Source organism: Triturus cristatus, chromosome 3_2, assembly GCF_964204655.1.
Source record: "Triturus cristatus chromosome 3_2, aTriCri1.1, whole genome shotgun sequence".
NCBI classification, from domain to species: domain Eukaryota; kingdom Metazoa; phylum Chordata; class Amphibia; order Caudata; family Salamandridae; genus Triturus; species Triturus cristatus.
In genome coordinates, this window is record NC_140584.1 from 663,903,611 (window position 1) to 663,926,797 (window position 23,187).

At 42.7% G+C, this 23,187-nt stretch overlaps 1 protein-coding gene across 1 annotated transcript in view; it reads right to left on the bottom strand.

Annotated features, from left to right (window-relative positions):
• Positions 1 to 9,876: 9,876 nt before the first annotated feature.
• Positions 9,877 to 23,187, bottom strand: part of LRRC3 (leucine rich repeat containing 3) — a 58,972-nt gene continuing 45,661 nt past the window's right edge. Inside the window, exon 2 of the mRNA XM_085648643.1 lies at positions 9,877 to 13,912. Within this exon, the coding sequence (XP_085504769.1) occupies positions 12,974 to 13,756 (783 nt within the window). The 5' untranslated portion in view covers positions 13,757 to 13,912 and the 3' untranslated portion in view covers positions 9,877 to 12,973. The remainder of the gene's footprint in view (positions 13,913 to 23,187) is intronic.

Consider the following 23,187-nt stretch of genomic DNA (forward strand, 5'->3'; position numbering starts at 1 on the left):
TTGCAGGCTGTGCTAAAATTCAAATCTGACTCCCCCACTGATCCAGGATCTCCAAGTCTATTTATGATACCTGTAGAAACTTTTGCTCCAATTCTTATCCAGCTTTTTATCTAAATTTGTTAGAATTTGCTGAAGTTCCTGCTTCCTGAAAGAGGGCTAAAGTTATTCCATTTCCTAAAAAAACATCCGCTGATCCTTCAATTCTGTCCAGTTATCATCCTATCTCTCTGTTGCCTGCTGTTACAAAAATGCTGAAAAGGATTGTCAATATTAAACTTTCCAAATACTTGGAGGGGAACAATCTCCTCCACTGTACTCAGTCGGGCTTTTGCCTGCGGCACAATACGGAAACTGCCATTCTTGAGGTGATGGGACAGCGATGACATTTGTTTTGGATGAATATAAAAGTGATTTTGCTTGATCTGTCTGTAGCCTTCCATACCGCATCACACTCTGTTCTACTGCATCGGATGGCTGAGCTGAGAATTGGTGGTTTGGTATAGCGCTGGTTTAAATCCTTCCCAGAAGGAAGAGAACGATAGATCTGGAACGCACCCCATTCTTTGTCCATTAAAAGGCTTGCTTTTGGAGTGCCACAGGGCTCTTTGCAAAGCTCCACTTTGTTTAATATCTATATGGGCCCCTTAGCTAAGCTTATTCAATTGCAAGGTCTTGTGACCATTTCATATGCTGATGATACTCAGCTGCTTCTCACCTTTGAGTATTCTGCCACAGATAAGGCTGTGTCCTTTGTTGCTTGCCTGAAGGATGCTTTACATTGAATGTGTGAGAGTCATCTACAATGCAATGCTGATAATATGGAGATCTTGCAATTTGGAAAGGTCAGAGATCACTGGACAAATAATAGTTGGCCAAGGGGTTTTCCACACCCTCCTCATCCCACTTCGGTTGCTAAGAAATTTGGGAATTATGATAGATGATAAGTTATCCCTGCCCTCTTAAATTCGGTCAGTGACAAGCATATGTTTTGGTTTGTTCCGGTCAATTAGGAAAGTTTTAGACATCTTACCTCAAGAGGTAGGCAGAACGGTGGACCATGCGTTGATAACATCTAGGCTAGACTATTCGAGTTACCTATATCTGGGCCTGCCGGAGTGCAGGATGAGAAGATTCTAGGTGGTGCAAAATGCAATGGCCCACCCTAATTGGGCAAACACAAGAGGGAATCAGTTTCAGGTTACCTTAGGGATTCACATTGGCTCCAATTAAGAAAACAATTTTGTTCAAGGGGCTATCTTTCATCCACTATGCCATTTATAAGTGTAATCCCCATGTATTAGATTTCCAGGACAGTACACTGTAATCCTTCTAGCACCCTCCGCTCTGATGTCAGTTCTCCCGCTGTTCTTCCTCTGTTCTCCCGCCAAGTTCGTAACTTGGGTTTCATCATTGACGATTCATTAACTATGAAACATCAAGCTGTTAAGGTGGGTGCTACATGTTTTACCATCTTGAAATGGCTAAAAAAGATTATTTGGATGCTGCCTGAGCATACCCAGAGAACCGTAGTCCAGGCCCTTGTCAACTCTAGACTGGACTATGGTTACATCCTTTACCTGGGGACCAATAAAGAGGTGATTCGTAGGCTGCAGATGGTTCAGAACTCTGCCGCAAGATTGCTATGCCAGGTTCATAGAGCTACCTGCGTGAGCTCCATTGGCTCAGGGTGGAGAACCAAATTAAGTTAAAAGCCCTGAGCTACATGTTTAAAAATCAGAACAGGTGTGGCCCCCCAGTGTTTGCAGTCCATGGTACATCCCTATGTGCCTTCCAGTTACCTTCGCTTTTCCACTCAAGGGAAATTTTCCGTGCCCAGAGTCAAACTATCTCGGATGGGCGATGGATCATTCGCTTGCCTTGGTCCTTCCTTATGAAACTCCCTCCCCATATCAATTCGGAATGAAACTGTGTATGTCCAATTCCGCAAATCCTTAAAAACTTGACTCTTTAACCAATAATCGTTAAGCTGATATCTGTTCCTCATTCTGGTTGGCGCCGGGAAACCCTTTTTGGGTGGCTGTTGCAACTTACAAATTAAAATTAATAATAATAATGTTGAGCTGCTGGTAGAGTTACGCAGATTCCGTTGGGCCAGGCCCAGCAGACTTTCTTTCTCAGTACTCAACAGCAAAGCATGGAATCAACTTCCACTATCACTCCATGCCATTTCACAAGAATTGCCATTTAGAAAGGTTACTAAAACTCACCTCTCCTCACCTCTCCTCTCTTAGCCCATAAGATGGCCTGTGAGTTTGCCTGTACATGTGCAGCGCAGGGGAACTCTCTGGAGTAGCTGTGCGCTTTGGAAATCTTTTCATCCATTCATGTATGTGGCTGATTTGCGAATAAATATAACATTGATGAATGCAGATGAAGAAGCTATGTTCTCTAAACGTTGTCATTCATATTTGGAGTTAATTAAGATAGTATCTGGGTTGTGCAGAAAATGTTCTGTGCATGTGGCCTATTTTAGCATAATTCTAAACAATGCAGGATGGACCCCTATCCAATCTTGAGGCACACTGCCTTTGGCACTTGATATATGGACTGGAGTTGTGAATTAACCTGCTCAGGCAAAAACAATTTAAACATCAAGATCATCTTCTAGCTCTCATGAGCTCAGTCAAAACACCTGGTTGTATTATTTGTGAGAACACTCTCATGTGATCGATAATAGAAAGAAGTTACCTCCGCCTATGATATTTGTTTTTTTCTATGATTCAGGAGTATTCATTTCTCTCGATAGTTATTTGTGGGACATGTGACATGGTGTGTGATCAAGTGCATGCTTTGTCAGGCCGCTCAAGTGGCCTTGTGACTGCCTATGTGCTTAACACACAAAAAAAGATCCGACATCAGGGATCAGAGAACCTAGCTAGATGGGAAGGGAGGGGTCTACTTAGTGAGTACGACGCACCTCAAATAGAGAAAAGAAAATACTTTTCCTGAGTCCCCTCACTCACCAAAGGTTTCCCCTAGGTGACATGCTTCATCATTGGGGCCATCCCAAGCATCTACTGCTTGGGGCGTGCTGCGACTTGCGACAGTTACGTAGGAGCACTATTTAGTGAAGACAATGTGTAGTGCAGTGAGAGGGGAGTGGTGTGGGTTTAAATTAAAAATTACCTAGCTAGTGAGCGTAAATGAGTTTATTCGTGCTCCTAGTTGGTAAAGGATAAAAAGGGGGGTTAATAAAAGGGAGGAATTAGGTAATAAGGTGCTAATAGTCCCTAATATTGAAAGCCAACATGTTTCGAGGTTATCCCCTAAACCTCTTCTTCAGGACTGCATGGGGACCAGCCCCATGTGTACCACTCCGTGCAAAGACCTATAATAAGGTGATAAAGTAAAAAGGAAAAATAAACGTGCACATTAGTGTCAGCGTAAATCAATTACATACGGTTAGATTGAACGCGTAGTATCTGGAGAAATACAAAAAACATACATGTTAATACGCTGCCTGCCCAACGATGTCGTGGGCAGGTGATTCATCTAAGATCAATTTCAACCGTAGGTGATGGTGCTCATGCCTGTAACTTAGAATAGGTGTAGACATCCAATGTAGTCTGGTAAAACACATATGAAAAGACATTACACTCGTGATGGGACATCCGACATAACAGACACAACATAAAACATATACAGTGGCGTTTGGACCTACTTAGTAGTTAATCAAAATTTGCCTCATGGTCTGCCGGGGTGGAGGAACCTAAATAACCCTAGGAGATAGTGGGGGTTATAAAGCTTAGAGTTGGTATGGCGTTACAGCCCTGCAGAATGGACAAAAGTTTAAGTTAGTGAAAAAAAGGAAAAAGGGTCTCAAGGTTGCAAGTTAGCCCCAGGCGCAGGAGAGAGAAAAAACGTACTTGACTCTGCTTGCCTCCGTCAAATTGACCTATTGGATCCCATCGGCGGACCGCATCTTAGCGTGTCCTGGGTTCCAGTGGTTTAAATACTCTCTGAGATTGTTAGAAAATGCTTAGTCACCGGCTCTTGGAAGAGAAGAGCTGGGCCGTGTGTAGCGCTTCGTTTGTAGCGGCCATCTTGAGTGTAGTAGGCAATGCGTTTTAGGTCTATGAAAGTTGGATAAGGATTGTAAAATAATTGTGAAGGGTGTGGAGCACACTAGCATTGAAGGGGAAGAGTTAGAGGATTATTAGGAAAAAATTATTGAAAGCGGACAATGGCGAGTCTCGAACCTGGGAGGTCGAGAGGGAGTTGTCTTAGTAGTAGGAGGAAACACAATAATTTGGCGGCCATTTTAGCCTAGTCGGCTAAGGAAGGGAAAGATAGGGAAAGTCATAGTCCCTAGGCACAATTGAGAAGGGTGGGCACTGGCTCATAGCTAAAAATGGGAAAGAAATGACTAATGAGGAAAAATGTAAGGTAACAAAATAAAAATAAAAATTTAAATTAAAAATTAATGGAAAGGAATTAAATGCAAAATTAATAGAATTAAGGACAACATTAGAATGATGCAAGACATTGGCAACAAAGGTGTCAAAATGATGCACATGGTTTTCTTAAAGTAAAGATTATTAGGCAAAAAAATTATTAAGAAAAACAGGTAATAAAAATTAGGAAAAAGGACTAGGGTTTAGGCAAATATCAGAATAGACAACAAATTAAAAAAGCAAAAATGAAAAAAAAAAAAAATATGTCCGTGAGGTTATGCCTGTTTATCTGACAAATTCGCCCCACGGGATATTGTCATTTAATCCTTTGGTATCGGTGCGCAGTTTGAAGACCCAGCGTAGATGCTTGGGATGGCCCCAATGATGAAGCATGTCACCTAGGGGAAACCTTTGGTGAGTGAGGGGACTCAAGAAAAGTATTTTCTTTTCTCTATTTGAGGTGCGTCTTACTCAATAAGTAGACCCCTCCCTTCCCATCTAGGTAGGTTCTCTGATCCCTGATGTCAGATCTTTTTTTGCGTTATTAGTACCTAGGAGGACGAACCTAGCCATATCCTCCTCTCCCCTCTCCTTATTTTGATATGTGCTTAACACAACAGTACATATAATCACAGAGAAATGTGAAAATATTTTTTTTATGTCAGTTTCACTTTCTATAAGTCACGTCTATGTTTTTTTTCTGAGCTAAATTGCATATTGGCAAGTGGAAGATTTGTAAATATACGTGGAATTATGTAATTATATTTTCTAACTGATGTTTCAGAGTAAGTGCAATTTGATGGGTGTAAATAATTAACGACCTAAGAATGCAAGAAACACATAATTAAAGTAAAGGGTTAAGGATAGCAGTACTAATGGTGAGCAGTTAAAGTAATCCAACTTCTCCTGTGCCAAAGTCACAGATGAAGATAATGTTGCCAGGGTGACAGTGATAAAAAGCTGGCTCTTGTGAAATTTCAATTAAGGTGGTGTCACTTGCAGCATTTCAGGAATTTCGAGTGTTGCTTACTTAAAATTATGCTAAATGATGCCATTACATACTTGGCGTAATTGGGGATCACTTTGGTAAAAATCCCATTGAAGGAGCACAGGAATGACGTGAATGGACAGAACACAAGAGGGTCTTTTTCGCACTTTCATTTAGCACAAAGTACATTGTTTCATCCTAAATTGACAAAAGGATGCATTTCACATTAAAATATATTGCAAACAGCCAGATTTGCATTTTATGTAATTTTACTTAATTTTTCCAAAGGAAATTCTGCTAATTTTACACACACCAATTTAAAAAAAAGTGTTTTGGCATACACTCAAAAATAGCTTGAGGCGCTGTCCACTCAGATCCACCCCTTACTTGTGACCCGGTAGTATCTTCTTCTGTCACACAATAGTTTCTCCTTTTTTCTCTACATGATAAGTTACATTTCTTGGCCAAAATAATCTACCTTAACACAAACGTTTTTTCCGCTATGAAATTTAAATCATCTGCATAACTATCATAAAGTATCCATAGGTTTATACTTTCACATTTCCCATATAAATATGGGCTGACAATTATCAAGATGCATAATGCTATGGGTTGGGAATCAAACACAAGCTGGGTGTCACACATATGGGATGACATAGAAAACCCATTATATTTGACATTTCTCCCACCTAGCTAAATGAAATGGATGTTTTGATAAAACAGGATGCGTTAAAAGATTTTCAGATGTATTGGAAGGTATTCATCCCATTTCTGTTTTCATACCTTCTCTTTTCTCTCTCTAAATCCTAACTTCTCTAAACGACTGGTAAACTTCATATGCACCTGTAGAAATCCTGCTCGATTTGGAAAGAGATGTTCTACCTTCTGAAGTCCACCACTGCTCACATGCCAATCTCTCTGCCTTATGGTGGTCACCTCACTCCATGTCCACATGACTAGCATTTTCACTATGGGGCTGTCATGTGACAAACAAATTAATTATAGGTGTTGTATGTAGTCTTGGAGCCAAATCATCAGTGGGTGCACTGGTGCAGTGTGAAGTCTTGCACCTGTGTTTAAGGCATTGCACTGTCTAAAGTTCATATGCATAACATTGTAATTCTCAGGGTTAGTGCATGAACTGCAGACAGCACCAGTGGTAAGCAGGATGAGGGACTTCCCTGATTCTGAGCTCACACACTAACTTGGAGAATGTGTGAGTTCATTGTAAATGCTTTAGGCACTGGAATGTTTTTACAATTGGTGCATTACTATACTCAGCACAGGTGCATATGTTCGTGATTAGGCCTGGGTGCAGTTCCCGGAGTTCTGCAAGTGACGGAGTGCATTAGGTCACGCTGTTCTCGCTGATTTTTAGCGCCAGGTGTTTGCACCATGCTGGAAAACAAGTGCGAACAGCATCATTTCAGCGCAAGAGAGCACTGCTTCTAACTGCCGCTTGAGTAGATTTTCTACTTGAACGGCAGCTTCCTCAACGTGAACGGGTGATTTCTCAAAGCGAGCAGTCGCAACCACCTGCAACCACCTACGTTGGTAGACCTCGCTGGGAGGTCGTCTAGCGTTGGATTTTGCTTGCTCGCCAGCTTAACCTTGGCCAGCGTAAGTGAGGAAAAAACTCTGCTCCGCGAGTTATTCGGAATTCCGCATCCTCCGTGGAGTGTGGAAAACTCCGCAAATTTGCAAATCAGCCACATACATGAATGAAGGAAAAGATTTCTAAAGTGCACAGCTACTCCAGAGAATGTCCCACCACTACACCTGTACAAGCAAACTGACAGGCCAGCCAATGGGCTAAGAGAGAAGAGGTGAGTTTTGATAGCTTTCCTAAATAGCAATTCTTGAGAAATGTCACAGAATGATAGCAGAAATTGATTCCATGCTTTGCTGGGGAGTACCAGGAAAAAATGCCCGCTGGGCCTGGCCCGACGGAATCTGCACATCTCTACCAGCAGCTCCAGAAGGATTATAGTGTACCATCCTGGACATTTAATACAGGGGCCACACTTATAAATGGCTCAATGAAAGAAAGTTAGCACATTGCACACATTTATTTTCTTAATGGGGAGGCAATGTATATCCCTCAGATGACCAGATACTGATTCCCTCTTATGTATGCCCAAGATAGGGTGGGACGTTGCATTGTGTATCACTGAGAATCATCAGGTAAGATGTCAAAAACGTTCCTAATTGACCGGAACAAACCAAAACAGATGCTTGTCACTGACAGAATTTGAGAGGGCAAGGATAACATATCATCTATCATTCCCAAATTTTTAGCAACCGAAGTGGGATGAGGAGTGTGGGGAAAATCCCATGGCCAACTATTATTTATCCAGTAATCTCTGACCTTCCCAAATTGCAAGATCTTCATATTATCAGCATTGCATTGTAGACGACTCTCATGCATTCAATGCAAAACAGCCTCAGGCAAGCAACAAATAACAAAGCCTTATCTGTGGCAGAATGCTCAAAGGTGAGAAGCAGCTGAGTATCATCAGCATATGAAATGGTCACAAGACCAAGCAATTGAATAAGTTTAACTAAGGAAGCCATATAAATATCAAACAAAGTGGGGCTTCGCAAAGGGCCCTTTGGCACTCCAAAAGCAAGCCTTTTAATGGATGAAGAATAGGGTGCGTTCCAGATCTCTTGTTCTCTTCCTTCTAGGAAGGATTTAAATCAGCGCCAAGCCGAACCACCAATTCCCAGCTCAGCCATCCAATGCAATAGTAAATAGGACCGCCCAGGCCTATTCATGATCGAGCGCCTGGTCTGTTTTTATTGAAATAGTGATAGTAACACCTGACAGTAATAGGTCACAAGCCAAGGACTGGAACCTGTGTCTGTGATGACATGGAGTAAAGGTGGTCATGTTGAACAGTGTTGTGGCAGCCTCTGCTTACACTCAGCACTAACTTTGCTCCTACTCCCAGATTTGTTGATTTTTATTGGTGTCCTTTACGCCACATTTGCAGAAAACCTTCTTATGTTACTTCAGAACCTATCCCTACAAGTCATATAACATGACTGTTTGCGTATAAATCAACCCCTGCTCGACACCTCTGCAGTATTCCCCGCCACCCAAGATTTTCTCAGTTGTCTTTTCAAGGGATGGCTTCCTGGACATGTTGTTCTCCTCCATTCCATTGTGTGGTGGTCTTGCCTCTTTATTTGAGGCAGCCTCGCAGTGACATGCAAGACTAGAGAATCTTGAAAGCAAATTCAAAATTGCAATGGTCAAGTGACTATAATTTCTACCCACTGCCAGCCATATATAATAAACTTCTTCTGCTCTTGGTGATCTCAGGGACATCTCTGTAAAGTATGATGTACAAAAGGGGATGCCACGTAAAGAGGCAAGCGGCTAGAACCCTTCTAAGAACGAGAGCTGAGTCTGAAGGATTGGCATTTGCTGGTGATGGTCCAACCAGTTATTTAAAATTACCACACTAAGACTCCCCGTTGCCTCTTATCACTGTGCAATTGTCACTGTGTGATTGTCTACCTTCCACATTGTTTAATGAGCAAATGACTATGAAAGTAACTCAGTTACTTCTTGGCTAACAGTAGGAAGGAGACTATCCTAGATGTAGAAGTGCAGTCCAGTCCATTTCCCTGAAGATCACTGTGAACTCCTGGCGATGTGGCTGAATATGCTCACAAGCCACCCATGAACTAAAATATCTCGCAGCAGCATTGTGCGAGGTGGGATATTGTTTTGGCACACTCTCCCAATGAATAACTTGAATCCAGACAACTATTGACACTCGTACTTTGCCCTTAATGCCACACTGTATCACCACCGCTAGATTCTCCGCACTGTTTTTGGATTCTTTTTCACAGTAGAAGTTGGATGTGGTGGGACCTGTAGTCAAAAGACTAGCCCCAATGTGTTCCAACTAATAACTTACAGCCCAGAAAGTCCTGGGAAGAAAATACAACCCTGCAGTTGGCAGACTGAGAAATAAAGAGATTTTGTGATAGGCAGGTGCCTCCCAAAGGCCAGTGTGGCAGCAACAGAAAAAAAGCCTGGGAAAGGTCAGCAGAAACTAGTTTTTTCAAAGGTACCAACATTTCTGGAATATCTTTGTGCATTCAGACAGCCTAGGCATGTGGTTATCCAAGACATTTGCCAAGTTTATTGTAGCGCACACATGAGTGTTAAATCAATCGGCTTTCTCTCAAAGGATTCAGAAGCATGGCATGACTTTTAATTTGCAGTAAGATACACACAGAAGAATCAAATCTGATTTTTTCCCTTTAGGTTGCAATTATATTTAACAGAAGACATAGGATCGCCCACATTTCTGATCACATGGGCTGAATACGTGAAGCATATCCTGTTATCATTCTGAACATTATTCTCATATGAATATTGGTATTGGCATATAAACTCTGTGAGGAGATTTCTGATCTTTGGGAGCAAAGGTTGAAATTACCAAGAAAGTCAAGTCAAGTCAAAAGAACTTTATTTCGGCAATTACTGCCATAAAAGCACAATAAAATAACATTAGAAATGCAACATCATAAAATAACTTACTAAAATTGAGGGAAAGTGGGAAGTAGGGACAAATAATAGTACTTTTAACATTTTAATCCCAGGTAATAAAAAAATGGCGATAAAAAGAGGTTCTCACTCCCTCAGATTATTAAATCATTGAATACTTTAGGCATGGGCCGATATAATAATTAAAAGCGATTTTTAACAACGTAAGGGAGAATGTCATCATCTGGCACAATTCATTTAAAAAAACATAAATAAGCTCAAAAACATGATTTAAAATGTAAACGTCAGTTAGTGACATTTAAAATCAAGGAAAACAATATTAGTTAAAACAACACCATCCAGGTCTCGACCCTAACTTTTCACTAAACATCTGCGTTTGCACCACAAAGCAAAAATAAATTTTGTTATAGCAGCAACAAAGACCGGATGTGTATCATACTTTAGTAGCCTAAAAACCTCTCTAAAATTTCTAATTCCCAAATTCCTACAAAGTTGTAGAACCCATTTAGATCTAGCAGCCTTGTATGCAGGACCAAAAAAGATCACTTGGGTCTCTGTCTCTTCTGTCTCATTACACCCAGGACATAATCATTTATTGGCCCCCACCCAGTTGTTAGTAAATGCATAAAGGCGGAGCGTCCCATATCGGAATTGAAGGAACAGTTTCTTGGCTACAAAGGGTTGAATGAGGTCTAAGGCTGGCTCCAATTTGTAAAGTAATTTAACATCTAAAAATCTAGAGGTTAGACTAGATGTCTCAGTCGCCCTACTAATGCACATCAATCGGTATTCTTTAAGAGCAGAAGTTAGTGACTGTTTGGAAGTAACAGGACATGATTCCTCAGGTGAAGACCACAAGTCATTCCTCCCTATTTGATGAAAAGCATCCCGAATATAGGACAGCCAGGGGATTTTCCCCGCCCCCTGGATGTGCATGACTGATTTTAATTCCTCTCTATAATTAACCAGCTCTGGGGTGCTCCATAGCCATCGCCAATAGAGTAGTGGGCAAGAGGCGATCACTTCGGCAATAGGGAGGATGCCCAGGTCCATCCTTAGAGGGATTAAGGGAGTACTTTGAGAGATACCCAAAAGTTGCCTTAGAAATTATTTTTGGTCACTGCCAGGGTTTTAATCTGGCAGTGACCCCAAAGTTCAGCTCCGTACAAGGTGGCACCCCTTGCTTGAACTTCGTAAATTTCTACAGGGGGGCCAATGACCTTTACGGCGCAACTCCTATGAACTTTTAGAATCCCCCCCACTGGCCTGGATGAATTTTTAGTTCGCCTTGGTGATCTGCGCCACCCATTCCACTTTGTCATTTAGGGTAAGACCTAAGTAGTCAAAAACAGGGAGCCTCTCTAGGGGCCTGTAGTCCATTTTAGGATGTGGGCAATTTGTAGAGTCAGCATGTTTTCATTATATTCACTTCAAGGTTCCTTTTCTTGCAAAACGAGCTACATTTCTCTAAGACACGCTGCATCCCCTTAGGTGTTTTAGATAGGAGCAGCGTGTCATCCGCAAACATCAATGCAGGAATTTTGCGGTTAGCAAGTTTAGGGAAGTCTATGTCCTTAACTGCTAAGAGATCCATTTAGAAAAAGGGAGAAAAGGGTTGGTGTGAGAACGCAGCCTTGTCTCACATCCTTCTCTACAGGAATCGGAGCTGAAAGTTCCCCTCTATTCCCAAATCTGATTTTAGCAAAGGTGCCTTCATGGAGGCGTTTAAACTGTTGACAAAGGTAAACTGGAGCCCCCAACTCTAACAGGAGGTCCCTCAACTGGTCTCGATCTACCAAATCAAACGCTGATTTGAGGTCCACGAATGTGAGGTAGAGAGAACCTCCCTCCAGCGTGATGGTTTTCCAATAGATCAGTTGTAATCTAAACAACCAATCTATAGTTGAGATTTTGGATCTAAAACCAGCTTGAAGAGGGGTGAGTATATTATGATCTTCCATCCAAATCTGCAGTCTTCCCAAAAGAACACGTGCAAAAATCTTTTGAGTTACATCAATTAGGCTAATATCCTGTTATCATTCTGAAAATTATTCTCATATGAATATTGGTATTGACATATAAACTCTGTGAGGAGATTTCTGATCTTTGGGAGCAAAGGTTGAAATTACCAAGAAAGGTAACATGGTACACATTATGGAATTTATCACAATGCCTTGGTGGATGACTGGTGTCATAAGTCAAGAGCAGCCACCCATGATATATTCCTTTATTTATACAAAACGTCCATCATTTGTTTCCCATCTTCCCTCTGAAAAGGGGTCAGTCCACACTATTGGCCCAATATAGAGTTTGGCAGGTTTGTTACTCTGTCTCAAATGTGATGGATTTCCCACCCGCCGTATTACAAGTTTGGTGTATCCCATGGCACATGTCATAGGGCGGATGGGACATGTATCTCAGTGACCCAAACAAGGCGCAACCAGTACAGGTAAGAGCGGGGCAGGGGGAAGTCGCCAGACAATGGAATAAGGAAAATATACATTTTTAAAAGCAAACCACTTACCTTGCCCAAGCCGCATCGCCGACTCGGTGATGCGGTGAGCACAAGGTAAGTGGTTTTATTTTTATTTTGTTTTATTTTCCCTATTTTGTCGTCTATCAACTTCTTCCCCCCTGCCCTGCTCCGCCCCACCGCTCTTACCTGTAACGGCTGCACATGCTTCAAACTCTAAATCAGGTCCTATGTCATTATATGACTACTATTCTTCAAGGAAGGTGGAGAAACCTAAACAAGAATTGCAAGGTACATTCTTGTAAGAATATTCCTCTGAAGTTAAGGAAAGCTCCACACACAACCACAATTGGGTAACAGCTGGTAAAATTAACCTAATGTCCCTTGTTTGGTTAGCCTCTGCTTATTCTCTGCTTTGCTCCTTTGACAGTAATTTGGCATAAGGTGCACACAATATTGGATAGCCTAAGATCTGATATCATCATACATTTTTGCTGATGGTACTATCTTAATTTCACACTAGGCACTCTGGCGTTCTCTTTAAGTTTCATTACATTTCCTATCCAGTGCTACAGCACGGTGCTTACAGTGTCAAAGTCTTTGTCGATCTGTGTGCTTGGCAGTGACTTCAGATACTTCAGGTGCCTCCTCGTGTCCTTTTCATTGTGCCTGACATAGTACACAATGTAGGTAATAACCATTGTGAACCAGCCAAACATTGTAATGAACATGGCCACATCAGTGGTCTTGTGACGAATATTGCAGAAATTGATGCCTGCATCCAAAACCTGGACCAGGGACTTACCCGTGTATTCCTCCTGCACTGACGTGTGGCAGGTGATCTCATTGGCGGATTCAGGATCCAGTGTCAGCTCTCTTAAGACCTCCTGGAGAGCACATTCACAGTGCCAGGGGTTGTTGGAGAGCCGGATTTTGGCCTTTAACTTTGCCAGTGCCTCTTTTGGAATGCTGTGTATGTGATTGTTTGAAAGGTCCAGTAGCTTCAGTCCTTCAGCCAACCCCTTGAAGGCAGCAGTCTCTATTTTCTCAATGGCATTTTTGGACAGATCTAGTTCTTGCAGGTAGTTTAGGTGTTTGAAGGCATTATTGGGAATTTGGTAGATTTTGTTCTCGTCGAGTTTCAAAAAAACGGTATCTGCTGGTAGGTCCTTTGGAATTTCATCCAGATTTCTTGAGTTACAATAGACCACCATCATGCCAGTGTTATCCGAACAGTGGCAGCTTTTGGGACAGCAGGCACTTACTCCGACATACAACAGCAACAAATAAAAACAACCTTTCAAAAATAAATTGGCAAACCTGTGTGTCCTTCCATTTTGGCAGATTCCCATGTTTGGACATTTGGCTTATAGGTAGTTCATGGCTTGTCGTCCCCAATATCGTTCTTTGATGGGTGTCAGCTGTACATGTCTTCTAGTTATGCTTATGTTGCCACAGGGCATTTCCTCCTCAAAATGCATTAAAAAGACAACAGTCCATTGAGTGCCCTGTGAACAAAAACAGCATTAGTTAATAATATATCACCTAGGATGGAAAATCCAAAATAACACATGTTACGTTATGTGATCTTATGTAATGTTATGGTTTGTTGATTTGTACAGCGTACTTATCACCCACAGGGTTTTCCAGGAGAATCATGTGGCTCTGTCTGACCTTTTTGTGATGGGATTAGTTCATACTGGCTTCAGAAGGTATGAGTCTAAGGAAGAGACATTTAGAGATTGTGTTCTTAGAAACAATAGAAGATAACCCTTGGGGAACTCCACGGACCCACGTTAATAACGCATCCACCAGGTTAGTAGAAACTGAGAGTACATGAGTACTGCCAGGCCAGCCTAGTCTGTCGTTTGCCATGTCTTGCTACCATGGCAACCTCATCTACCCAGCTCCAAAGTCTAAAGCATAGGCCCACATCTCAAAAAGGGAGTGTACCTTGAATATTAAAGCCAGAATATTGTGGGAGGCAAATATTGAGGACAACATATTGAAATCAAAATATTCAAAGGTAAGTTAGTATAGAGTTTCAATACCTAACTCCGCATCTTCGTACCTTGAAGGTATACATATCCATCCACATAGAGGAATAGTAAATCTATACTTCCTCTATATGCACTTACCTTTTGAAATTTTGGGCTTCGATATTTTGTCCACAATATTCTTCTACCAGGATATTCATTGCTGCAATATTCAGTAGTACAATTTCAAAAATGACCCAACATCAAGTTCTGGTCTGGGATTGGTGTATCCCATCACTTCCTCAGTCCACTCCAATAAAGCCTCCCTTTCATGCCTCCTCCCCCTTTTAATGTAAAAGCTTTTGGAATCACCTCAACTCTCCTCGTGAATACTCCAGCTCACTCTACCTCTACCTTCCAAAATACCCAGGCCTTCAACAATAATTGCATCTGAAACATGTATGGTGATACAACGCTATTTCCCCTCACACATTTTAATAGACAAAGCCTATTGGAATTTGTGTTAGGAAAATACAACACATTCAAAATGAAGTGTTACATGTTACTAGTCATAAAGAAGCTCTAGGCTTCCTTGCTGTGCTTTGGCCGAAAGGAGAGCTGCAAGGGCAGAGTCATTATCTACGCGCTTTGCCTCACCCAAAAGTAGATGTCTATATCTCTGTATGCCAGGATATAGCATAGCATTCAATGAGCACCTCTTCATATCTTCTGACAGATGACCCATCACATTACAGCTGAGATGGACATGTTTTAGTCCAGTGACTTGGCGTCTGGGGACAAAACCGTCCACACCACGAGCCAACTGCCTAACCTTCAGGAAAAATAGAAAATCCAATTTTTTGAATCCCCTTTATACACAATCTTCATAACCCGAGAGCACATTTACATGATTTAGTTTTCAGAGTTGCATAATGTCATATTTCACCCCATGAAAGTGTTATACTGTATTGAAAAGCAGTCTGAAGTTTCACTGTAGCTAAGGGAAGGATAACAAAAAAACGATCCAATCAGGACAAAATGAGAAATATTTGCTCACAGATGTTGTGTCTTTCTTGGGTAGCCTGAGAACCTTGTCCCAGTCCTCCGAAGGTCGATTTTTTTTCTAAGCTTGAAGATAAAACTGAACAGCCAGAAAAGGTGGCTTGATGATCCCGTTAGAGAAGCGAGATCGGCACCTAAGTTTGGTTTGTCTCTGTCAAAAATAAAGGCTAGAGCAGGACTCAGGTTTCACTGTAACAAGCATTATGGATTTTTCGCCAGTCCCAGCATCCTGCCTTGCTCAGGTCCTCACATTAGTGCTTTGGTGTTGTTTGGTGCTTTTTGAATTTAAAAATGTTGTCCTTACTCCCCTGGTCCCATTTTGATCTTTTTTGTTGTTCATTAAACGTTGTTTATTTCGAGTGAATTGGTTTAGTTTTTTTACTGAATGGTTTATTTGCTTCAATGCTGTGTTAGTACTGCTTACATGGTTAACGCAAATGTCTTTGTAGATTTGGCCAATAGCTATCATGGGCGATCCCAGGTTTTCTCCTTTAAACTGTATTTACCCAACAAATCCTGTGGTGGCTCAGGTATGCCCCACCCAATTCCCTGCATCTTATTTTACTTTTCCTTTCACACTGTACTAGGTATTATCCCATCCAGAACCATGTTTTTTTCGGTGGCACAGGCACTAGTGCACATGTGCCTCCCATCCTGGTTTTGCAGGGCTTCTTTCATTTCAGTCCTGACTCTACATGGCCATTAAAAAAGTGAAGGGTCACACATCTCTGTGATATAGGGAGCCCTTTCTACTTGAACACAGCCCAGGTGGTTTAAGCTTCAGTCCAGTGGTTCCCGTGGCTATGAATGACAGTCACGGCTGGTGCAAGTAAGAGCGATGGGACGAGGCGGGGGGAAGCTGACAGACGACGAAATAGGGAAAATAAAAAATAAATAAAACCACTTACCTTGCGCTTGCCGCCGAGTCAGCGAAGCGGCGAGCGTAAGGTAAGTGGTTTCTTTTTTTTTTTTAAATCCCTTATTTTATTTTCCCTATTCCATCGTCTGTCAGCTTCCCCTTTGCCCCGCCTCACCGCTCTTACCTGCACCAGCTGCGAGTGATGAATGATTCAGTGATGGTGCACATTTCCCAAATTGTCAAAGGTTGAGGTGGGATCAGCCTTTTTTGATCCTACCCTACAGTTGGGAAAGAGGCAGGATTGGACTGGCCTTTACGGTAATCAGTCAGTTACCAAAGGGCTGGTCTGGCAGGTCGGTGTGTGGACCATTTGTTTGGCTGCTTGTGGGCCTGTTTTAAGAATTGCTGGGTTGGTTTTGACTGTTGATTTCCCTGATATAAAATCAAACACTGCCTGCAACAAGCTCAAACCCATGCAGTCTTCCATACTTTACAAAACGCTTATACAGTGTATATTTACAAGTTGAAAACCAGCCCCTTTTGCAAAACAAAAAGCACCTTTTCAGCTTTCTAATTCACTAATGGAGCCACTCTTATTTTGGTGCCATTCCCTTTTTTTGTGTTCTATTCCGATCCTGAAAAGAGGTTGGGTTTCCAAAAGACTGCTGTGGTAACGCATGGCAAGGAGATGAACCAGGAGGGCACACCAATGTGCATGTGATGCCCGGCCACATACTGTACAGAGACACAATTTGCATGTTGTGGCTTTTTTTGCAGTTTTATATAGTGCGAATTCGACCTGAGGGTATTGGAGCATTTTACAAGAGCACCAGTTGCATTATACAATGGCAAATTCATTTTAGTTATTAGGTCTCGCCTAGAGTTGCAGCGCATGCGTTGCTTGCTCTGCTAGAGCTTCTTGTAATCAAAACACTTTCAGAAGTGGTGTTTTGGCTCTGCCTGTTATTTTGATTGGTTTGCATCATTCGTTATGGTAAACATCGTCTTTCGATTGTAACTGAGGCTTTTAGTCCCTCCTGGTTACCGCCCTGTCCTCTTTTAGCCCCGCCCACCCGGACTGGATCTTTTACAGGTGGTGTGAGACGGTCTGTTTTATAATTACTGGCTCTGCACTTTTCTGTTTAACATTACTGGCATGTGGCTTGTGCGTTGGTCATTGTGTTACGTTTGTCTAATAATGATTCGTATGTTTTTTTAAATTACTGTAATGAGCGCGGCGCCCGCTAGGGACACCGCTTATTTTAATTATTTATATTTTCGCGGCGTCCACTTCAGGGACACTACGCTCTGTTTTTTTTTTTACTGAGGCTGGGGGCGGGGTGCTTCCTCGCACGCTGCTGATTCACCCTTCTTTTTTTTTTTTTGTCTTGCACGCTTGTAAGACAAAAAAAAGCCTCGCCATCTGAAATACTGTGCTAGTTAACAGTGAACTACTCGGAAGTGAAGGCAGTGATGGAGCAGGTAGTGCAAAATATTGTATACCTCCTCTATTTTGCATGAAAGTATTAATTGAATAACCTACTTATTATAAAATACTAATTGTGTGCTGTGATATATTATAACTAACTTTTTGCATACACAAATTACATGTGGGAACTTGCTATTTGCATGGCCAAATAACTCTAATAACTAAAATACGTACGCATATTAATAGTAGTATATGTAGTAATTAGATATCGCATGATTTATGTTGCTTTTGTGACGTTTGCATCTTCGTGGAGGACCGTAAAGGTGAATATATTGCTTTAAATGTCGCTATATGCTAGGGAAATACTAATACATTAAGGGATTAGTGAGGGTATAACATTAGCAGCATAATTTATTTGTATAAATTACTCTTTTGTGTTTGTTTCGCTTAAGTTGACATTTGGGCCTATCGAAGCATGGCGGCAGAAGCCGAGTTCAGAAGTGGCCACCGTATCATGAAGCGCAAAGTCTACTGCGCAGACTCGGATGGCTCAGTGAACTTCCTAATGACCTCTGTACACGCCGTTCCTGTCAAGGATAGGTTATTGGTGGACTGCCAAAGACCCCGGAAAAACAGAAACTGATATAAATGAACAATGGAGATTTTAGAAACTTTGCAACAATCGGAATTGGTACATCACCGGAAGCATATCAGCAAAATCCATGTGAACCTGGACTGTCCCAAAATCGAACTTTTTCCCCCAACCAATAGAAATCTTTCTCCGCCCAAAATTGTTTCATGTTATCCCGAAATTTATTATAAAAGAGTAGTAGAATAGGGAGGGGGAGCAGCAGCTACTCTATGACATTCGGCGGTTACTATGACTGCACACACTTTTTGACCCCACAGGCGATGACTGATGCTGGCACGACTTCTGGTCCTTTGACAATCTTTGGGACTGTAACGTGCTGAGCAAAGGACTTTCGGACTCCGAGCTCTGGCCTGCTTATTTGGACAATTTAACGACAAAATTCGGTTACGCAGAGCCAATGAATTAGAGAAAACCCTGATAGCCAGAATAGATAAATATGATGTTCCGCGATTCAAATAATTTGATCTAGAAATTCTAAACTTTTGAAGAGACAAATGCTAATATTAATTACAATGAAATTTTAGATAAACAAATATTGATTAACAGAAAATATGAGTTTGTGGTTCTTCGTTAAAGAGAGTAAAAGATTCTGAGTCTTAAATGTGTTTTAGCTGGTTCTAAATCAACATCAACCAATCCAACTAATTGGTCCGATCGACCAAGTGGGCGGAGTGCCTTGATGTTTAGGATTAGGAATCTATAGGTGGCGAATGTTAACCCCTTCGCTGCCAGGCCTTTTCCCCCTCCTGTGCCACGCCCTTTTTTGGCTATTTGGGGTAGTGCGCGCTGAGGCCCCTGTAACTTTTTGACCACATAAGGTATCCACGCCAAATTTGCGTCCTTTTCTTCCAACATCATGGGGATTCTGAAGGTACACAGGGTTTGTGGATTTCCCTGGAGGGGTCACAGAAATGAGCCAAAATACAGCAAATTGTAGTTTTTTTGGGGGAAAATGGGAGAAACGGGCTGCAAATGAAAGCATCTGGATTTTTCCCTGCAAGTGTTATCAAAAAAGGGTTTGTGGGACTGAAATCACCATTTTCCCAGCTTTTAGGGGATACCAGAATTTTGTCAGAAACCCAACATTTTTTACACAGTTTTGGCATTTTTCTGGGACATAGCCTATTTTTGCTATTTTTTGTGCTTTCGACCTCCTTCCAGTTAATGGTAGAAATGGGTACAAAAGCAATAATGGATCCTGGAAAGCTATACATTTTAGAGAAGTAGACAAAATTCTGAATTCAGCAAGGGGTCATATGTGTAGATACATCAAGGTTTCTTTATAGAAACTAACAGTTAAATATAGGATAAATCGAAAATTTGTTGAAAAAAGCGCCTTTCATGTCAACGTTTTTACCTGTAACTTCTTCTAATTATGACAGCTCTTTGAAAGCAATGTACCATTACATCCGATGGACATTACTGGTTGTGGGGATATATAGGACTTGTAGGTTCACCAAGAACCCGACGAACCCAGAGCCAAAAACAGAGCAGCAACTTGCAATGGTTTTTTATTATGTACCGGGTATATAGTAATTATTCTGTAAAAATGTGTACATGGAAAAATCGGTATGAAAGACAACTATGTATTTCTGAAATGGGAACAAAATATAGAGTTTAGAAACAGTAGATATTTGCACATTTCCGAATTTGGGAATACTCATACTAGCATGAGAATTATCAGTCATTTTTTAGAATGACTTCTTTTTTACACAATGTCTTTGATTTGGAAGGCAGAAATGCATCGAAAGTCAATAGGTAATAACAGGTCCTTTACAAATCTGAATTACCCTAAGTCTCCCGATAAAAATGGTACCTCACTTGTAGGGATAGGCATAGTGCCCACGACAGGAAATGGCTCAAAACCCAACGTGAACACACCACATTTTCACAATGCAAAATTACCCTTTTTTAGCAAAGTGCCTAGCTGTAGTTTTTTAACCCTAGCTCTGCCGGCACCTAGGGAAACCTAGCAAACCTATACATTTTTGAAAACTAGACACCTAGGGGAATCCAGGATGGGGTGACTTGACTGCCTCCCACCAGGTTCTGTTACCCAGAATCCCTTGCAAACCTAAAAAATTGCCAAAAAAATGCATTTTCCCCACATTTCTCTGGTGGGAAGTTCTGGAATCTGCGTGGATCCACAAATTTCCACCCACCCCGCATTCCCAAAGTCTTCCGAGAAAAATGGTACCTCACTTGTGTGGGTCGGCCTAGTGCCCGCGACAGGAAACGGCGCAAAACGTAACGTGGACACACCTCAATTTCACAGCGAAAAATGACCCTTTTTTGGCAAAGTGCCCAGCTGTAGTTTTTGAACCATAGCCCTGCCGTCACCTAGGGAAACCTAGCAAACCTATACATTTTTGAAAACTAGACACCCAGGGGAATCCAGGATGGGGTGACTTGACTGCCTCCCACCAGGTTCTGCTACCCAGAATTCCTTGCAAACCTAAAAAATTGCCCAAAAAAACACATTTTCCCCACATTTCTGTGGTGGAAAGTTCTGGAATCTGCGTGGATCCACAAATTTCCACCCACCCCGTGTTCCCCAAAGTCTTCCGATAAAAATGGTACCTCACTTGTGTGGGTCGGCCTAGTGCCCGCGACAGGAAACGGCGCAAATCGCATCGTGGACACACCTCAATTTCGCAGTGAAAAATGAACCTTTTTTGACAAAGTGCCTAGCTGTAGTTTTTTAACCCTAGCTCTGCCGGCACCTAGGGAAACCTACCAAACCCACACATTTCTGAAAACTAGACACCCGGGCAATTCCAGAGAGGTATGGCTTGCGTGGATCCCCCAATGTTTCCTTACCCAGAATGCCCTGCAAACCTCAAATTTAGCTGAAAAAATCACCTTTTTCACACATTTTTGTGTGGGAAAGTTGTGGCATCACTGGGCTGACACAAGTTTCCTACCACCCAGCGTTCCCCCGGGTCTCCCGATGAAAACGGTGCCTCACTCGTGTGGGAGGCCCAAGTACCCGGGACAGGCAAGGGCCCAAAACGTATTGAGGCGACATGAAAATTGCCTACATCAAAACGACCTGGTTTTGCAAGGGTGGTCACCTGGATTTTGGCCCGGTGCTCGGCGGCCACCTAGGGGAACCTACCAAACCACACATTTCTGAAAACTAGACACCCGGGGGATTCCAGGGAGGTATGGCTTGCGTGGATCCCCCAACGTTTCCTTGCCCAATTGGGGGGGGGGGTGGGGGCATGGGCCTGCCCGTTTTGGGCAGCCCCCACCCCTATTTTTTTTTTTTTACAATTCCCTGGTGTCTAGTGGTCATTTTGCCCCCCGGGGGGGCAGATTTGGGGCCAATGCCCCATCTGCCCTCCAGGGGGGGCAGAAAGGCTGTAATGGTGGTGGGTGGGTGGGGGCATTGGCGTGCCCGTTTCGGGCAGCTCCCACCCTAAAAAAACCCAGAAAACAAATCCCTATTGTATAGTGGGCTTTCTGCCCCCCCGAAGGGGCAGATTAGGGGCCAATGCCCCATCTGCCCCCCAGGGGGGGCAGAAAGACTGTGATTATTGGGGGGTGGGGTGGGGGCATGGGCCTGCCCGTTTTGGACAGCCCCCACCCCTATTGTTATTTTTTATAAAATTCCCTGGTGTCTAGTGGGCTTTTTGCCTCCCCGGGGGACAGATTGGGGGCTACTGCCTCCATCTGCCCCCCAGGGGGGTCAAAAAGACTAAATGATGCCCAAATTGTTTGGGGGGAGCAAAGGCCCATGCCCAAGGGGCCGCTCCCCCCTCCCTGGTGTCTAGTGGGTAGATTCCTGCTTGGGGATCGCCCTCCTGTGGGGACCCCCAAGCAGGGATCCACTGGGGAGATTCTCCCCTTTCCAACGATACCTCTCCCATCTTTCTACTTGCTCAGGGGGCTGAGATAGCCCCCAGAGCACGTAGAAAGTGAAACTGAAATGAGTGTCTTGGCTCATTTCAGTTTCACTTTCACTGTAATGACGTCGGCGCGACGTGCACGCCGATCGTCATTACACTGAAAGGGGGAGGGGGGGGCCTCGGGAGCTGGGGAAGCTCTTCCAGAGGGATTCCCCAGGGAATGACGTGCTGGACACGTCATGGGCACAGCGCGACTGTGCTCCATGACGTGTCCAGCACGTCATGGGCACACAAGGGACTAATGTATAATTTGTAAAGTAACTTTTCTTTCCCTATAGGTTATAGGTAACCCCACCCACATGTCCGGCGCATCGTTCCCCCTCCTGTGTGCAGACCTGTGAAAGAGAACGTGCGAGTGTTGGTGTTATGGGCCCCACCAATGAATGCGTGTGTGAATGAGTTAGTGTGACGGCGGGTCTGCGACGCAGGGAGTATAGTTGTGCTCTCTCTCTCTCTTTTTCCCAGGTGGATTTTTGCACTGGATCAGTTTTTCTGGTAGCAGAATGTTAGTTATATTGCATTGGTTTGGTGATTTATTGCTTGTAGATTGCTTATTTGATTATTGATTGTGGATAAGTATTGGTTTATGTATTAACACTCTATGTTGAGTTGCGTTGCATTCCATGTTGTTTGATGATTTCTGGGATGTAGAAAGTCGGAAGTTTGTAACGATTCCGTAGTAGAGCAGAGGTAAGCGCTGCTCTCGGGAAAGACGGGATTGTTGTTGCCCTGTAGGTACACGTGGAAAACGTGTAACGATTGAAGTTGCACGATGCATTGTCTGGGTTCGATTAGGTAACATCGTCGTTTGTTGCCATTAGGAACATTTTCTGTATGAGAGAAGTGTATGGTAGCGAAGGTCATCTGTGAAATTTTGGTCTTAAGTACCAGGAG